Consider the following 17,038-nt stretch of genomic DNA (forward strand, 5'->3'; position numbering starts at 1 on the left):
CTGCATTTGGAAAGATGGTCCAAGTTTCCATGTGCAAGCTCTTTCCAGTTTTATTTTAAGTCATGTTTAATTACATTCATAAATAGTAGCAAATAATAACACAAAACATTTATTTATAGTTTTTAATGACTTGATCAGAAGTCACTGTGTAGAACTTAATTAAATTTCTGAGGCAAATGCAAAGACAGATGTTACAAAAATTGGCATTATCTTAGAGAATAACAATTTTTTTAAAATTTTGAAGTAAAAGTTCATGTATAAGTTGGGAAAATTTTTACTTAGTTCTCGGCCAGAAAACTCTAATTTACTAGTATTAAACCATGGAAAATTTAGAATAGAATTGGCAATTATTAATAACTTTCTCATTCATTGAGACAGTTATGTTCCTAGTGATGATTCTTATGCATGTGAAAGATGAAAAAGTATTTTACAGTAGTTGTATTTTCTATATATTTTATAATTTAATCTTCAGTATCTAACTGCTTTGCTTTTAGATAGTGCTACTCTATTTTTATGCATAAAATTGTTACTTCACATTATAAACATTAAGTATCATGATCATAATCAAGGTCACAAAATGTCTCATAATTTTATATATACTAATTATGGAGTCTTATTCCCTAACCCTTTAAATTGAAAGTGTGCTTCCAAGCTGTGAGAGCAGCAGCCAAAGCTTGTGTTGAATATGTAATGAAAGAGGTGTGTTAAGGTCATATCTTCTTGTAACATTTTGCTTCTCTTGGCTGAAAGAGGCACTTCCTAATATCTAGCTTGTTTTTATAGTCATATTTTCTGGGAGCCAGATGCGAGCAAGTTGAATAAGAATTATTGCCGGAATCCTGATGATGATGCCCATGGACCTTGGTGCTACACGGGGAATCCTCTTATTCCTTGGGATTATTGCCCTATTTCCCGTTGTAAGTACATGTCATGTTCCTTTTCACTTGGAATATTTCAAATGTACTGCATCTCCACTAAAACAACTTCTTAATCAGAGGTTACAATGATGTAGGACTCTGCAATTGATTCCAAAAATGATGTTCTCCAGAGAGCAATGCACACAGCTCACAGTCTGTCTCTGTCTAGTCTCTTCCCCTCCCCTCCCCTTGCCCTCCCCTTTCCTAATTACCCCTTCTCTTCCCTGACCCTTCTTCTAGAATAGAAGTGATTGTGCTTATTTTACAGTGTTCCCTACCCTGAGAAATTTCCTACTTGGAAGAAAAAAAGCAGTAAATTGTCATGGTGTTAGTATGTTTGGGCTTAAAGATTCATCCCAGCACTGACATTACCTAGTCATCCTCTGGCTGCAGCAGAGCTCTTAGTGAACTTTCTAATTCTGCAAAGTCTAGGAGAATACCTGAAATCTTTAGCAAAATGCTACAACGCATGGAGATTCAACTTTACATCTGTAAGTGGAAGATAACATTTAAAAAACTATTAATGTGTGTAGCAGTAATCGTAACAGGTCTTATTAATAAAATCAAACCTGAGGCCAGTTATTGGGGTGAATTCTGGAAGATCAGAGAAGCAGAACAAGCCACAGCTACCTCACCTCGCCAATTCCTCAGCTGATCCTGTTTCCTCAGACAGGAAGCCTCTGAGTCCTCATCCAAGTGAATCTCAGCTGAACTGCTTCTCGCAAGCCTGAAAGCTTAAACAGCTAAAAGCTTCTAGTTTCTGGTCTTCACGCCTTATATACCTTTCTGCTTTCTGCCCTCACTTCCTGGGATTAAAGGCATGTGTCACTATGCCTGGTTGTTTCCAATGTGGCCTTGAACTCACAGAGATCCAGACGGATTTCTGCCTCTGGAATGCTAGGATTAAAGGTGTGAGTGCCACCAATTTCCGGCTTCTGTATCTAGTGGCTGTTCTGTTCTCTGAACCCAGATAAGTTTATTAGGGTGCACAATATTTTGGGGAGCACAATACAACCACAAATGTGTAATGATAGGTGTAGAGTATCATTTGATATACTTCATAAAATCGTGTGCCATGTATTTCATATTTAATGACATATACCAATAAATAAAAATGCCAGAATTCAGAATAAAATGACAAAATCAGCCTTTTAGAATAAATATAATTAATAAACAAATGAAAGGAATTAAACCATCGAGACAAAAGGCGGAAATTTCATGAGAAACCATCTCTAGATATCAGATGGCACGTGATGGAAATGATTGCTGGTCCTCAGTGTCAGCGAGCATGTGGACGACACCACCGTCCCTGTGCTGTGCTGCCTCGTGTGTGGGAAATGCTGGCGGCAGTCAATTTAGACAAAGGTAGCAAAGGCAATAATAGTACACATGTGACTGCAGCACAAACACTTCTAGGGAGGCCGTTTTCTACAGTTGTGGGACACTTAGTTCCCTCGCTGCTGTTTACTGGGTGGCCAGAAACAACATCTTCCCCACCAGTCCTGAAAATCAGAAACACTTTCAGACATGTACAGTGTCTCACAACCAAGAAGGAGATCCTCACAAACGAAATACATACATATTCATTGAAACAGAAATATGTTGTACATATTTTATTGAGTGAAAACCTAAGTCAGAAAACAGGAAGTAAGAGAGTATTTTCCTAATCTTTCAACAGCACTGTGTTTATAGCAAGCAGGTCTGCTAAATCACCTTAAGATGTTGCACTTTGAGGGCTGGGGAGGTGGTATTGTGGTTACAAGCACATACTGCTCTTGGATAGGACCAGCATCACACTGGATGGTTCAATACTACCCATAACTCCAACTCCAAGGAGATCTTCCACCTCTCACTGTCTCAGGCACCAGCACACCTCCCACCCCCAAACATATTCTAAATTAAAAAATAATGAAAAAATCCTTTGTCAAGGTTGTAGTTTTGTAATTTCAGTAAGAACTTTATTTTAAAAATACTTTTCTTGTTAGACAAATCAGAAGTAAGTATTTTAAAAATAGCTGCAAAAATATTCACTTTAAGAATATTCTAACTGGGTGGTGGTGGCACATGCCTTTAATCCCAGCACTTGGGAGACAGAGGCAGGCAGATCTCTGTGAGTTTGAGGCCAGCCTGGAAAGGCACAAAGCTACACAGAGAAACCCTGTCTCTAAAAACAAAAACAAAACAAAACAAAACAAAACAAAACAAAACAAAACAAAATGAAAGAAAAGAATATTCCAGGGCAATGGTATGGATAAGCAGATAGATGCTCTTTTTGAGCAAGCTTGTTGACCTGAGTTCAATCCCCAGATCCCCTGGTGAAGGGAGAGAGCCAACCCCTGAGCACTGTCCTTGGTTCCCCTGTGTGCCCACACTCACACACACACACACACACACACACACACACATAACTATGTATACACACATGCACTCAAATAACAAAATTAAAAAATCAAACCATTGCATTGAAGAAATAATGTCATTCTGAAAAATGTGAAGCAAATGCATCTATAATTTTTGCAAAAATTAATGTTGAGTTAAAGAAAATTTTTCATCAGCTACCTGGAAATGCAATCTTGTTTCATGAAACAGGGAAATTAGTTATAATAATAAGTTGATTCCTCAGATATTTGTGAAGAAGTTACATTTTTATTTCCTCTGATTATAGTCTTTCAAGTTAATTGATCTTTTAAAAGTATCTTAATTTTTCCTGATTATTGATTTCATATGTCCTAAAAAGTTCTTCTGGATAAAATGACGTCCATGTTTCAACACTAAAATAAACAAATCTTCTTGACCAGAGACTAGAATACAGAAAAAGTATTTTTAAATCAACAGAATTGAAAGTGTTAAGTAGTTTGTAGTTCTGGGGGTCAAACCCCAGGCTTACATGCTCCACTACCACATTTCTGCCTCATCCACCCCATCTCTCCTTTTCCTGAGCATTTGTCTTATTTCACTGTATCTTTATGTGACATTCCATGATTAAGAATAATGAGGAATCACATAGTATACAGTCATGGAAGGATAAAGAAAAATTACCTGGTTTTCAAACTAGATCATAGAGATTTCCCTGTAAGTCCAGCTCAACCTTGAACAAATGTATAGATCAGAGGAACTGAGGGTTTGTGGATTGATTTATAAGCTTAAGGTACAGAGCAGGCATGACTTTCAAGTTTTCAAAAACAGGTATTTAACTGACTTCTGCAAACCAAAAATCAGCAAGATGCTGTTGAAAGATATCAGTGTGTTGCTGGCGTTGTTTTAAATACTCATGCCAATAACTCACTTTTATTTCAGTGTATACTGAACATTAATTTCAATAAATATTTTTACACTGTCATTTTTCCAACTTATATTTATAGCCAGGATTTATTTACATTTTCTCCCTGTTGAAAGGCTAATACAATTTATCTTTAGAAGATTTCAGTTCTTATTATTTATTTAACCTCAGAGACAAATATTCATCATTTTTGCACTCTCACAAAACATGTAAAGATTTGTGTTCTTTAAAATTACTGAATATTATCTACCATGTAGTGTGGTGTGGAGTTTATCAAATGGGCCATGACAAAGAAATGGCTATATGTTTTGTGTATGCATATGCACACACACACACACACACACACACACACACACACACACACACACACACTTAATGCTGCTTAAATAATTTTAAGTATTGAGAGTGTAGTAGTTGATTTCAATTCAGATTTTGTAAGTAGAAAAACCAGTTCCATGGCTCTACAATTGTCTAAGTCAAGCTACTTATCCCACTTACAATACACATTCTGTATTTGCCAACATTCTATTATGAAAGTAACACTTTTACTGGGCTGTTGTGAATAGAACCTATAAGTACAAAAACTGTTTTTATTTATTCATTCTTTTGTAACGTTTATTGAGCTACTATTATATATAACTGCTTATACAACAAGTAGTTATATAAAATTATCAATACATTATTTCTTTTTTCATTAAGAAATTTTCTATTCACTTTACATACCAACCACAGATCCCCCCCTTCTCTCTTCCCACCCCCCAGCCTTCCCCCCCAACCCACTTCCCATCCCCACATTTTCCAAATCAAGGTTTCCCATGGTAAGTCAAACCTCACATACTTTATAGTATGGAGGAAACAAATATTAAAAAACAGTATAATCATGTTATAAATATATATTCACGTTTATTGTTTGGATGGAGACACAAGATATATTCATACTATTTTGAATTTTAGCTGCAAAATTTAACTATAGGAAATGAGGTTTCTTCGTGTTTTCAGTTAGAGCCCATACACTATAGTTCTGAGGCTGTTGAGAGGTGTACATGCATGCACACACACACACACACACACACACACACACACACACACACACGATCGCACACATACTTTCAAACCTTTACACTTGATAAAATTGTAAAATGCTTCCCTTCGTATTTAAGTTAAATGTGGAAACAAATTTATACTCCCAATTGGACAGATCTGAGTTGGAGGGAGGTAGAGAAAGGAAAACAAAGGAAGAGACGAGCAGCTAGTGTTTGAGAGTGAGCCAAAAGACCCAGAGGACAGTTTCTTGGTGTCTTCCTTACAGGATGCACCAAAAGAACTTACTATGTTCAAATAAACCCAGAAAACTACAGTCCCCAGAATCTGGTTGTACAATGGCATTTCTACCTATTTTTAAGTTTGAGACTACTGAAGTAGAGGAATCAGAATAAGTCTTAATTTTTGTTAAGCCACTAATTACTAAAACTTTTGATATAAGATTCCTTTTGATGTTTCAAACTAAATAAAAATACAACCATGAAGTAACCACTTGTGGAACTAATCATATTTAATGTGGAATTTACTATAGAATGCATATCTTAATCTTTGTTGGGACAATATAAAGGATGAATATCAAATTACTCAAACATTTCAAGTAATTAACCTGAATAGAACAGCCAATATCTTTTCTGTGTTAGCGGCTGTTTTAATGCTTGCTTTTATTATGAACTGAAAACCCAGGCCTCAGTGGACTCTGAGGGAACACCCTCCACATACAGTAATAACGAAATTTATGTTTGCATGTATCTTTATCTACCTATAATACCTTGACCTGGAACGTGAACATAAATAAAAACCCTTTAGCGTGCATTAATTCTCTCAAGTACTCTCATAAATAACAATCACATTTGCATTCCAAAGGTGTCTATGTGTCATTATTGTTTTGTTGCTGGATTATCTGAGCTCAGGGCATTTCCAGGGATTAACGGCCAGCTGGGTCTAAACCGTGCCTGGCTGAACTCTACGCCATCAATTCTGAAGAGTTAAGACATTAAGCCTCAGGAAATGTCTCGTGTCTCATTCATTACTGTTCAAGTGCTTCCAAAATCCAAGCATCCTCTAAGCTCTCTTTATGCAGCAATTAAACCCCAGTAGAGAGTTCATGGAAGGAGTAAGTCATGAGGGTTCAGGTAGAGTTATGTGTAGTATCCAGTGTTTTCTTTTTACCATACTTTTTTTTTTTTTGCAAACATCTGGAAAAGCTAACTTTTGGCATATTCTATCAACAAAAATAATTATTTACCCTGTTTCTGCAGAGATGACATTAATTTCTATTTTCTAAACTCTTGCATAGATTTTAGAAAGCATGTGCATTTTCAATTATCCTCAATCAAGTATGAATAAGAGAAGCTTTTAGAAAAAAGTAAATAGTTGGAATTGTAGTGAAAATAAGACAGTCAGTCTGTATGAAGTCCCCTCTCAAACAATAATGAACATGAATGCTGGTATATGGAGTAGCCTTGGTGTACGGTGCTGAATATCTTGCAGAATGAAGTAATCTCCAGCTACTGTTTGGAATCCAGTCTGTCAAAGACCACGAAGCCACATACAACTGCTGCCTTCAGAGTCACAAACGAGACCTTCCCACATCATGTAACACCTAGAGGAAGATACAACGTTAAATAGGGAAAGGGACAAAATTATTCAAAAAATTCACATTACATTTATAATTTATTTTGATGTCAATAATGTTAGCAAATTATTCATTTTTAAGTGAATTGAATGTCAATAGTTTTAGTAAATTATCACAAATAGATTTCAATGCCTTGGTTTGATTTTATATAGATGAATATGTATAAATGAATTATGATATGTGTCATAATATGTGTTTCTACAGGTGAAGGCGATACCACACCTACTATTGTTAATTTGGACCGTAAGTAGTATTCAAAATATAATTGCATCTCCATATGTCCCAAATGATTTCTTTATTATCTTCATATAATAAAGATAGAAAAAGTTACAAATAAAATTTTGGTTTATATGAGAAGTATTTGGCACTATAATAACATCTCTTCTAAAGTCAATGTATTTTTTTCTATTTTATTTTTAAATTATGTATATGTATGTGTGATTGTGAGGGGGTGATTGCACATTGGTGCAGTAGCCTGAGGAGATCAGAGGATAGTGTCAGATGCCCTGAAGCTGGGAGTATGCCTCATGGTGTAGGTGTTGGGAACTGAATTCCTCTGTAAGAGCAGCACTTGCTGAAACGTTTCTCCAGCCTCTATTTTAAAATTTATATTTCCCTAATTATAGACGTAAAATAGTAAAAAAAAAAAAACCTGCATATAACTTTTAAAAGTGTCTTTACACACCTTTAATTTGGGGAAGACTATATGCAATGGATCACATTTATATGATCACCCTCTAAGAGACATGAGACTAATACAGGTAGAAACAAGGGGCCAGGCTTTTGGACAGTTCCACAGCTTCTATGTTCTGTTCTGCCTTAAAGCCCTTTACTAGCCTTGTGGTCTGTTAGGATGATGATAGCTTCTGAGATATTCACTTAATCCTGAGAATAAGAAGCTGGTGGAGGCACTTTTTTTTTCTTCTTTTAGACAGGGTTTCTCTGTGTAGTTTTGGTGTCTGTCCCAGATCTCACTCTGTAGATCATCCTGGCCTCGAACTCACAGAGATCAGCCTGGCTCTGCCTCCTGAGTGCTGGGATTAAAGGCATACACCACCATTGCCCAGTGAGACACTAGGTTTTTTTGTTTTTGTTTTTTCACATCCTTCTTAGGCAGAAAGAAGTTATTCAAGCATTTTGTTGTTGTTTATGAAAACTGGGGATGACAAGCACCATGGGCTTGACAAACAACTGTGGCCTTTCTCCCAAATGTTGTTTTAATCCCGTCACACTAGTTACACCTGTCTAGCGATCACAAAACTTAATAAAAGTAAAAGGCACTGAGTAATGTCTTGAAAAATGTTTTCTGTGGTCTTGTTTTTTTAGATCCTGTAATATCCTGTGCCAAAACAAAACAACTGCGAGTTGTAAATGGCATTCCAACACGAACAAATGTAGGGTGGATGGTTAGTTTGAAATACAGGTAATTATTCACGACCGCAAATCACAATGTTCTGAATATTTGCAAAAGCATATTTTCATTTTAGATTGCAAGAAAACTGTGCCCTTTACAAGACACTACTCTGAGGATCAAGGACTGATTTGTGTCCTTACTAAACTGTGTACTGGATTATGTAATATATACACATGATTATCTTTATAAGTTTTAACAAAGTTTCCACTAATACTGATTCTAAATGTGACACTGGTTCTGATGAGCTAAAAGAAAATGACACGAAAGACCTATTTGTACCTTAATGTCACCATGATAGCTATAGTACATATATTAATTTTCAAATCTAAGATATTTTAAATTTATATTCTAAGATGCTTATACACAATCACAGAAATGATGTTTTTAGTTTCCAACATCACTGAAGGGGAAAACAACAATTTTAAAGTGTTTTATTATGGAAATCAATAACCTATTATAACAATTGGGTAGTTTTGATTTTTGTAATCAGTTTGGATACAGAACTTTTAATATGTCTATTTCTTAAAGGTCTTAACAATTGCTAATATGATCTATGTAAAATCAGTATGCAAGTTATATAGTAGAAAACTTTAGATCTGTGTTATAAAATTAAAAACCTGACTTACATTGTTCGTGTCCTATGTGTATTAGTCCACAGAGCCTTTTCAACCCAAGTTCTTAGTAACCACAGCTGTTTGGTTATTTTTCCAAAACACACAGTGAAGAGAATAGGAGTTAAGGCTCACTGTACACTGTCGTCCTCCTGTGTGGTAAGCTGTAAATAACTGTCCCTTCAGCGGAGACTTTCCGGTGCTGCCCTCTGAAGCCCTGAGCAGCTGTCCTCCTTGGAAATGTGACATGTGGAAAGCTGTAGTCTCTCCATAGTTCTGCCAAAAAGAAATGGGTTTATAGATTTTGTACTAGTTCTTATTCTTCTGTACAAAATTTTAAAAATTCTTACATGATTTATCTTGAAAAATTATTTTGCTTTCATAAGTGAAATACTATAGTAATGATCTTACACTTGGTAAATTTATCCAAACCCAGCTACTTTTTATCACATCAAAACTAAACGGTGAGGCTGGAGGTGTAGTTCAGTGTAGAAAACTTCCTTAGTGTATGCAAGGCATTTAGTATATCCAGGGCCACAAAAGCAAAACTCCAAACTACTAAATAGTGGTAGAGGAAAAGGAGAATGGAGTAACAGTAAAAAAGTAAAATAAAACATTGCTACCATTGGATGGTTTTTCAGAGTTGTTTAATGAAATCTCAAATTATTTTCATAATCAAATGCTGAATTTCAAACACTTCTACAATTTTATTCACTTAAATTATCCTATATTTGCAGCATACATTGTAGGTGGTCATAAACATAAATGCTTGCATTGGGAATATATACTTGTGTATAGTGATTATATTTTCTGTTGTAAACTTATGCCCTAAAATTTGCCCACATTTGTGAAAACACTCATGGATGCCACACTCACCAAACACCAGCCTCAGACAAAAGCACTGCTGTGTGTTGTTCCGAGTAGATTGTTTTCATTCTTCTTGACAGTTCATTTAGTTTTGAGAAATGAAGCCATAGGTTTTCACTAATTGTCAGGCAAGTTTTGTTTTTTGTTTTTCTGCAAAGATGTTACTTGTTCATTTCTCTTTTCATAGAAATAAACATATCTGTGGAGGATCCTTGATAAAGGAAAGTTGGGTTCTTACTGCAAGGCAATGTTTTCCAGCAAGGTAAGATGGTTTTTAAATCAACATTTATTTGGGGCATTTAAATCTACCTTCTATTTGATTTTAATATCGAACATTTATTTTACAGGAATTTATCAGGACAAGTTAACCATTTAGTTTACTTTAAATTAAAAATGAAGTGTGTGTGTGTGTGTGTGTGTGTGTGTGTGTGTGTGTGTGTGTGTACTTGACATGGTTTGCATGTTGAGGTCAGAAGGCAACTTGTGGGAATCAGTTCTGTGCTTCCACCATGGGGTCTCAGCAATCAAATTCAGGTCATAGGCTTGGCCACAAGCATGTTTATCTACTGAGTCATCTTGTCTGCCCTTCCTTTTCAAATTTAATTATAAAAGTTTGGCTTCACTGATATTTTCATATTTAGTGCTCATCAGTGTTTAGTGTTCATTCAGCTAACTTTTTTTCATGATTGACCTTAGTCTTGCTTGAGAAAAAAATTTCTTTGTATTATGTAAATAAAGCCATGTCCCAACTTCCCATTTGCACATAGTATTTCAAAAAAGAAATGCTTCTTCTGATAATCAGCAGGCATCCTTGAATCTTTGTATCTTTTTGTATGTAGAGACAGTTTTAGGACCAATTTGGGAAGAGTTTCAAAGACAATGACGTCAGCAAAGAGAAGGAGGCCTTCCTAGAGCTTACTTCTTAATTCTCTTCATACCAATGGTTTTTGTGAAAATCTTCAACCTTAGTGATAAACCAAATATATACACAGCTGAAAGTAAACAAAATTTATGTGCAAATTATAATGTAAATTCATGTAAAGAACATGAGGATTTTGTAGTAGGTGTCTTTCTTTATAGCAAGTGTAATAAAACATTTTATGAACTCAATAGCCTCTGAATTTCTGCAACTTCAACATTTTCTCTGCTTCAATACATTTGTGGTATTCAGAATCTCTCTTAACAAATATGTTATTATATATTATACTTTGGATCAAAATTTAAATGTTGCTCTTTATCCTTATAAGTTAAAATGACAGTGGAAATTAGTAATAATTTACACTTAGACACTATAATTTGCCTTTTTATTTTCTACTTAGAAACAAAGACTTGAAAGATTATGAAGCTTGGCTTGGAGTTCATGATGTCCATGGGAGGGGCGAGGAGAAACGCAAACAGGTCCTCAACATTTCCCAGCTGGTCTATGGACCCGAGGGCTCAGATCTGGTGTTGCTGAAGCTTGCTCAGTGAGTTTCTAGAGATTTTCTGTTTTAATGGGAACTCGATTTACAAAACAATGTTTTCAGCTTAGTTTCTTTTTTTCTAGCATCTAGTTTTATTATTATCTCATATATCAAGGGTAATATTTATATGTGCATGTATATTATATGCATGTATATGTATATATATATATATATATATATATGGACATGTATTATAAAGAGGTGTGATATGATTTTCAAAAGCAATAAGTGAATTTGGTACAATATTCTTACCATCTTAAAATTCAAGCTTAATAACAATTATTTGACTCTTTAGAAAAAAATCAAGGTAATTTTTTGCACAGCTAACATTTATTTGAGACTATTACTAGTAAATGTCTCCTTCCTCTATAATTTATCCCAAGCTTTGTCCTATTAATTAAATAGGTACTCCTTCTTTGCTTTTGTTTTAGTAGTCAAGGTTCCCTTATGTCTTAATATTGCACAAGGCACTTCCTGTACAAGTTTCTGTAGAGTTGTATCCCACAGACTACTCACACTGTATTTTGTCTTTTCAGGCCTGCGGTCCTGGATGACTTTGTTAGTACAATTGATTTACCCAATTATGGCTGCACAATCCCTGAAAAGACCACTTGCAGTGTTTACGGCTGGGGCTACACAGGATGTAAGCTAATTTTTAAGACCCAACAGAATACAATAGTTATTTAAAGTATAGATGCTTTTTATTTCTTGCCTTCCTCGCCTTTACTCATTTCTTATTAACTTTATATTTTTTATACCATTCTAGTGATCAACTCGGATGGTTTATTACGAGTAGCACATCTGTATATTATGGGGAATGAGAAATGCCGACAGCATCATCAAGGGAAGGTGACTCTGAATGAGTCTGAACTGTGCGCTGGGGCTGAAAAGATTGGATCAGGACCATGTGAGGTAAAAATTGGTTGTTCAAAAAGGAGTTTATCATTGGAAGCAGACAGGTGGATCATTCCTGTAATCCCAGAACTAGGAAGCTGAAGCAGGAAGATTTTAAGTTCTTGACAAAAGCCTGTCTTAAAAATCAAACTAAAACAAAAATGTCTTAACAGCCAATGCCATAATTTCTTGTGTGTTTTCTGTTTATTTTTGTTAAATCATAATATTTGTAGACCAACCCATTCCTAGAGAAGGAAGCATAGAAAAAGCCTTCTGTAATTTTTGTTCAATTCTTTTAATTGACTAATGAGCCAGCCCATGTTTCATTCACAAAACACAGTCAAGGTCTTTGTCTCTAAAAAGAATACTATACAAACTGCAGACTCTCAGAGGAGGCGGTGCTGGTAAGAAGTATGCAAATCAGTCTACTAGTGCTCTTCTAAATTTGTTCATCTTTGTGAATCTCCCCGCATGAACCGATTATTAATATTGGGAGATACATGCCAGATTTGAGATCTCAAGGGTGCTATGGATAGATATTCATCTTTCTAAAGAAATTCTTTTTTTTTTAAATCAAAGGTTAATGTTAGTAACTTTAATAGCTTGGTTATTTTGACGTCTTAAGGCAACTTCTTACAGCTTAGCATGGTTCCCATCCTTGTTTTACACAGACAAGCTGCTAAGCTATCATTTTAGATAGATTTTGAATATGAGAAGCATATTCTTCAAGTCTCATAGCTGTGGGATGCTGGAACACTCTGTGTGGTGATTTCAACAATAGTGTGATAACTTTTGATATGTAAAAGGATGTATGTCCTAAGTGTAGAATATAAGCACACTAAAATATTTGCATGGCACATACAACTTTCTTTGGAATTTTCTTCCTGTCAAGTATGTGTTGATTGAGTTACAGAGTTTTTAGATAAAGTCTGACTGGATTTGTTTCTTTCAGGACAGTGGGCATTATTCTGGCAGAGTGAGAGGAACGTTTAATAAGGAGAAAGGATACTTTTTAAAGCCATGAGTTCTGTGAGCTCAGGAGTTTGGAATCAGACAGGGTTGTGGGATCCTCTAGAGGGAAGTGTGGGTGTCCTGTGCCACGTCACCTATCACGTGGTAACTTGCGGAGTTGACTTCTCCATCATTATCCATCTGCGCTGTCTTAGTTTCCTTACTTTAGAATAATTTGTCCTTTTAACCATGTTCACAATTTCTGAACTGGCAGAGAAGAGTTAGCCTTACATCACTTTTATATCTTCCAGAAGACAATTGTCACCCAAAGACTCACGTGTTCACGTGTGACCTTTCCTTCCTCCCCACCCTCACTTCTTTCATTCCTTTCTTCCCAGCCTCTTTGCATCTGTTGTTTACTCCATCAGTCAAACATATTTAAAGACAATGACCCTGAATTTCTCTATGGTGGACATGACAGAACACCTATAGAAAGTCTCCAAAGAAAGTCACTGGAAAAGTGCCTGTCAGGAATCACTGGTGTATTATTTAAACCTCAATTTTATTACCTTATGACGTTTGGAATATAGAAGGTGTCAAAAAACCAAAACAAACCAAAAGAACCCGATTTCTGTACTGTTTGACATTTGATTTCAGGTCTATCTTAATTTCCCTCTCAAAAAATATATGAATGCCCATAATACAGAAATAACTTTTGCAGCATTTGTTTATTTTTTTAAATTTCATTGCTTTGAGAGGAAAATGAAGACAATCTCAAACATTCTTATTTATATAAGGATGTCCAAATCTAGTCACTGTGGTTCTTTTTTTTTTTAATGTGTGTGTATGAGTGCTTGAATGCTTATATGTATATCATATGTATGCTTGGTGCTCATGGAAACCAGAATAGGGTGTCAGGCTCCCAGTAGCTAGAGTTACAGGCAATTTTAAGTCACCTTCTATGGGTGGTGGGAACCAAATATGGGTCCTCTGAAAGAGTCCTCTGAAGTACTGAGTAATCTTTCCAGCTCTGTAACTATGTTCCTAAGAGGCTGCAAGGTACATAAAAGTGATACAGTACAGATGTAACAGTTATCTATACAAAGGTGTGTAGTATGAATACATGCATAGTCATATAGTTAACACTTGTATATTAATATGTATATGTGTATATGCACATGTTAATCTCTATCCATTTATCATATTTTTTTTACCTGATGATATTATAAAATATTTAAATTATAACTATACTAACTACTAGTATCAACTGTGACTAGAGGAATATTTCATGCTTGGAAAAATAATTTCCAAATTATATAGAATTATTGTTTTAATTATAAAGATTTCCTATTTATACTGTTAAAATAAACTTTTGGAGGAAGGCAAAGTGTTTTAGAAAGAAGAGAAAGTTTAATGAAGTTTAATGATTAAATCATGTGATTACAAGTGCATTTTCTCTGTATTTTACAAATCTATACATTTTCCAAATATTCGACACATGGTAAATATCAACAACAAAATAAATATAAAATTGAAAATAACTGGGCGGGAGGGTAGAGAATGCTGAGAGATAGCTCAGTGGGGTACGGCACCTGCGGCCAAGCCAAAGGACCTGAATTCAAATCCCAGCTAGAAGGAGAGAACCAACTCCCATAAGTTGACTTCTGACCTCCACAAGCATGGATGTACACACAATAATTATAAAATGTAAAAAAAAAAAAAGACATTATTGAATGACTAGACCATTTAGCTGCAAGTTCGCAGTGGATGCTGCTGCTGAAGAATTCTTGCTTTTTTACCTCCCAAATAATGTATTCTGTTGTTGTTCTGTCTTTTCTTCTTAGGGAGATTATGGTGGCCCACTCATTTGTGAGCAACACAAAATGAGAATGGTTCTTGGTGTCATTGTTCCTGGCCGTGGGTGTGCCATCCCAAACCGCCCTGGTATTTTTGTCCGAGTAGCATATTACGCAAAGTGGATACACAAAGTAATTTTGACGTACAAGTTGTAATAGCCATAGAAGAAGCCAGTGTGTTTGAAGCGTCCATCAATACATGAGGATTTCAGAGACTTCAAGATTAAAATGTCACCTAAACCAATCCTAAAATAACTACTTGAGTGTTGTGAATGTTCAGGAACTCATTAATGTATGGGTGTGTTCTGTTTTGTTTGTCAGTGTTATTTTGTAAATGTTGAAGTGAATTAAGGTACCTGTAAGTGCAGTAACACATCTCCTGAAGATACTTGAACGGATTAAAAACATGCAGAAGTATAGTTGCTAGACGATAAAAGATTTAAAGGTAAAGGTTAATTAATCATTCTATGCTGCTTGTCAGGGTTGATATCTTAATGATGAATTAATCATAAGTTAAACATTATTTTAACCCCACCGAAACAATTTGTACCTTGTGTTTTTAACTTGTAACTCTATATTAAATTATATTACACTTCATATGGCACATGCTATACTCCATTCATTTTTTTGCAACATATATCCTGCAATACCAGTACACAAACATCCTTTTACAAAAACACATGACCATAACACATGGCTGAGTACTCATGCAGCACATATCACAGTTTAAACCATGATGTATCTAGTGTAATCTCTAAATACTTGGATGTATGTATCTATATTTATTCTAAAATTTAAGATTTTTGAAAGATCAGTGGGAATATTCAGGAAAGGTACAGGTATAAGTGTTGACCCTCTGTACATATCGCATATGACCTCCACTGGAAAGTGTTCAGAGTCAGGATAGGACCCATAGGATAAAATAATGACTAGCTTTGATGTTTATTTATATTTATTATCCTAGTTATTTTGTGTGCTTTCTAATTCCTAAAAAGCAGAAAGTACTAAGTGTATTTGTATTATTTCTTTCCTCCAAATTTGGGCTACTTATTTATGCAGGATATTGGTTGATCTATTTTCTTAAAACATTTATTCAGTTTTCAAATGTGTCTTAATGAAAAAATTTAAGTGTCTCTGTCTTCAAATATATATTTATATAGGTTAATATTAAAACTTGCTGCTGTGATTGGCTTCTAGCTCACTTTCCTTAAATTTCAAAAATGATTTAGCATAAAATATCCATGTCTGAAAAGCTTTGTGAATATCCCTTCATTAAATTTTGCTTTGAAATATTTTGGAGAAAAAAAGGAAAATAATTTCCTCAACCTAAAAATTATTAGCCTTTGAGTAATAGGAAAAAATATGAAGTGAAAGAAAAAGTATTTTTTCTAAATTATTTAATTAAATTACTTTAAAATGTATAATTAAAAATCCTAAAATCAGATATGCTATAAAGATATTATCATATTTTCTCATTTCTTTTAACAAAGCTCTTTCCTAATGACATGGAATATTCATTTAAATTTTATAATCTATATTATAATATTCAAATTATATTTATTATTCTACTTGCCATGACTAGCTTTGTGTTGTATATCCAGAGGTAGGATATTAAAAAAATAATAAGACAGCTTCTAAGTTCTCAGTCTTCATGTGTAAATCAGGAATATTAAAAGTTATGATTTCAGTGGTTGAATCCATTGTTCCCATTTTTGAGGTCGAATTCTTTTAAATTATTCACAGGCCAAAGATTCAATCAATGCCCTAATGCATCCTCACAACTTCTGGAAGTAAATCCGGAAGTTCTTGCACAAGCTTTGACATAGGTGTGTGTGTGTGTGTGTGTGTGTGTGTGTGTGTGTGATATACACACATATACACATGCACATATATTTGTGATAACATAGGTACTGTTGATAAAGAGTGGATGCAGAGAAATCCAATGAATTGCCAGACCATATCGTTTTATATTCATTACATTTTTCTTTCCCTTTTATAACACGTTCTTTTAAAACAAAACAGAAATTTCAAAGATATATAATTAAAATATTAAAGTCCTTTTCATAGCTTCTTATTGGATTGTCTAAATTTCAGTGCTATATTTAATA

General features: G+C 34.7%; 1 protein-coding gene across 3 annotated transcripts in view; it reads left to right on the plus strand.

Moving 5' to 3' along the window:
- Positions 1–15,534, plus strand: part of Hgf (hepatocyte growth factor) — a 62,524-nt gene extending 46,990 nt beyond the window's left edge. For 2 of the 3 annotated variants that reach the window (XM_042272930.2, XM_042272932.2), the window contains 8 exons: positions 784–917; positions 7,079–7,117; positions 8,201–8,297; positions 9,954–10,028; positions 11,086–11,232; positions 11,766–11,872; positions 11,996–12,141; positions 14,919–15,534. In XM_042272930.2, the coding sequence (XP_042128864.2) occupies positions 784–917; positions 7,079–7,117; positions 8,201–8,297; positions 9,954–10,028; positions 11,086–11,232; positions 11,766–11,872; positions 11,996–12,141; positions 14,919–15,086 (913 nt within the window). In that variant the 3' untranslated portion in view covers positions 15,087–15,534. The remainder of the gene's footprint in view (positions 1–783; positions 918–7,078; positions 7,118–8,200; positions 8,298–9,953; positions 10,029–11,085; positions 11,233–11,765; positions 11,873–11,995; positions 12,142–14,918) is intronic. The other variant, XM_042272931.2, reaches the window with a different exon arrangement.
- The last annotated feature ends 1,504 nt before the right edge of the window (positions 15,535–17,038 follow it).

The sequence above is a fragment of the Peromyscus maniculatus genome, chromosome 3, assembly GCF_049852395.1.
Source record: "Peromyscus maniculatus bairdii isolate BWxNUB_F1_BW_parent chromosome 3, HU_Pman_BW_mat_3.1, whole genome shotgun sequence".
Taxonomy (NCBI): domain Eukaryota; kingdom Metazoa; phylum Chordata; class Mammalia; order Rodentia; family Cricetidae; genus Peromyscus; species Peromyscus maniculatus.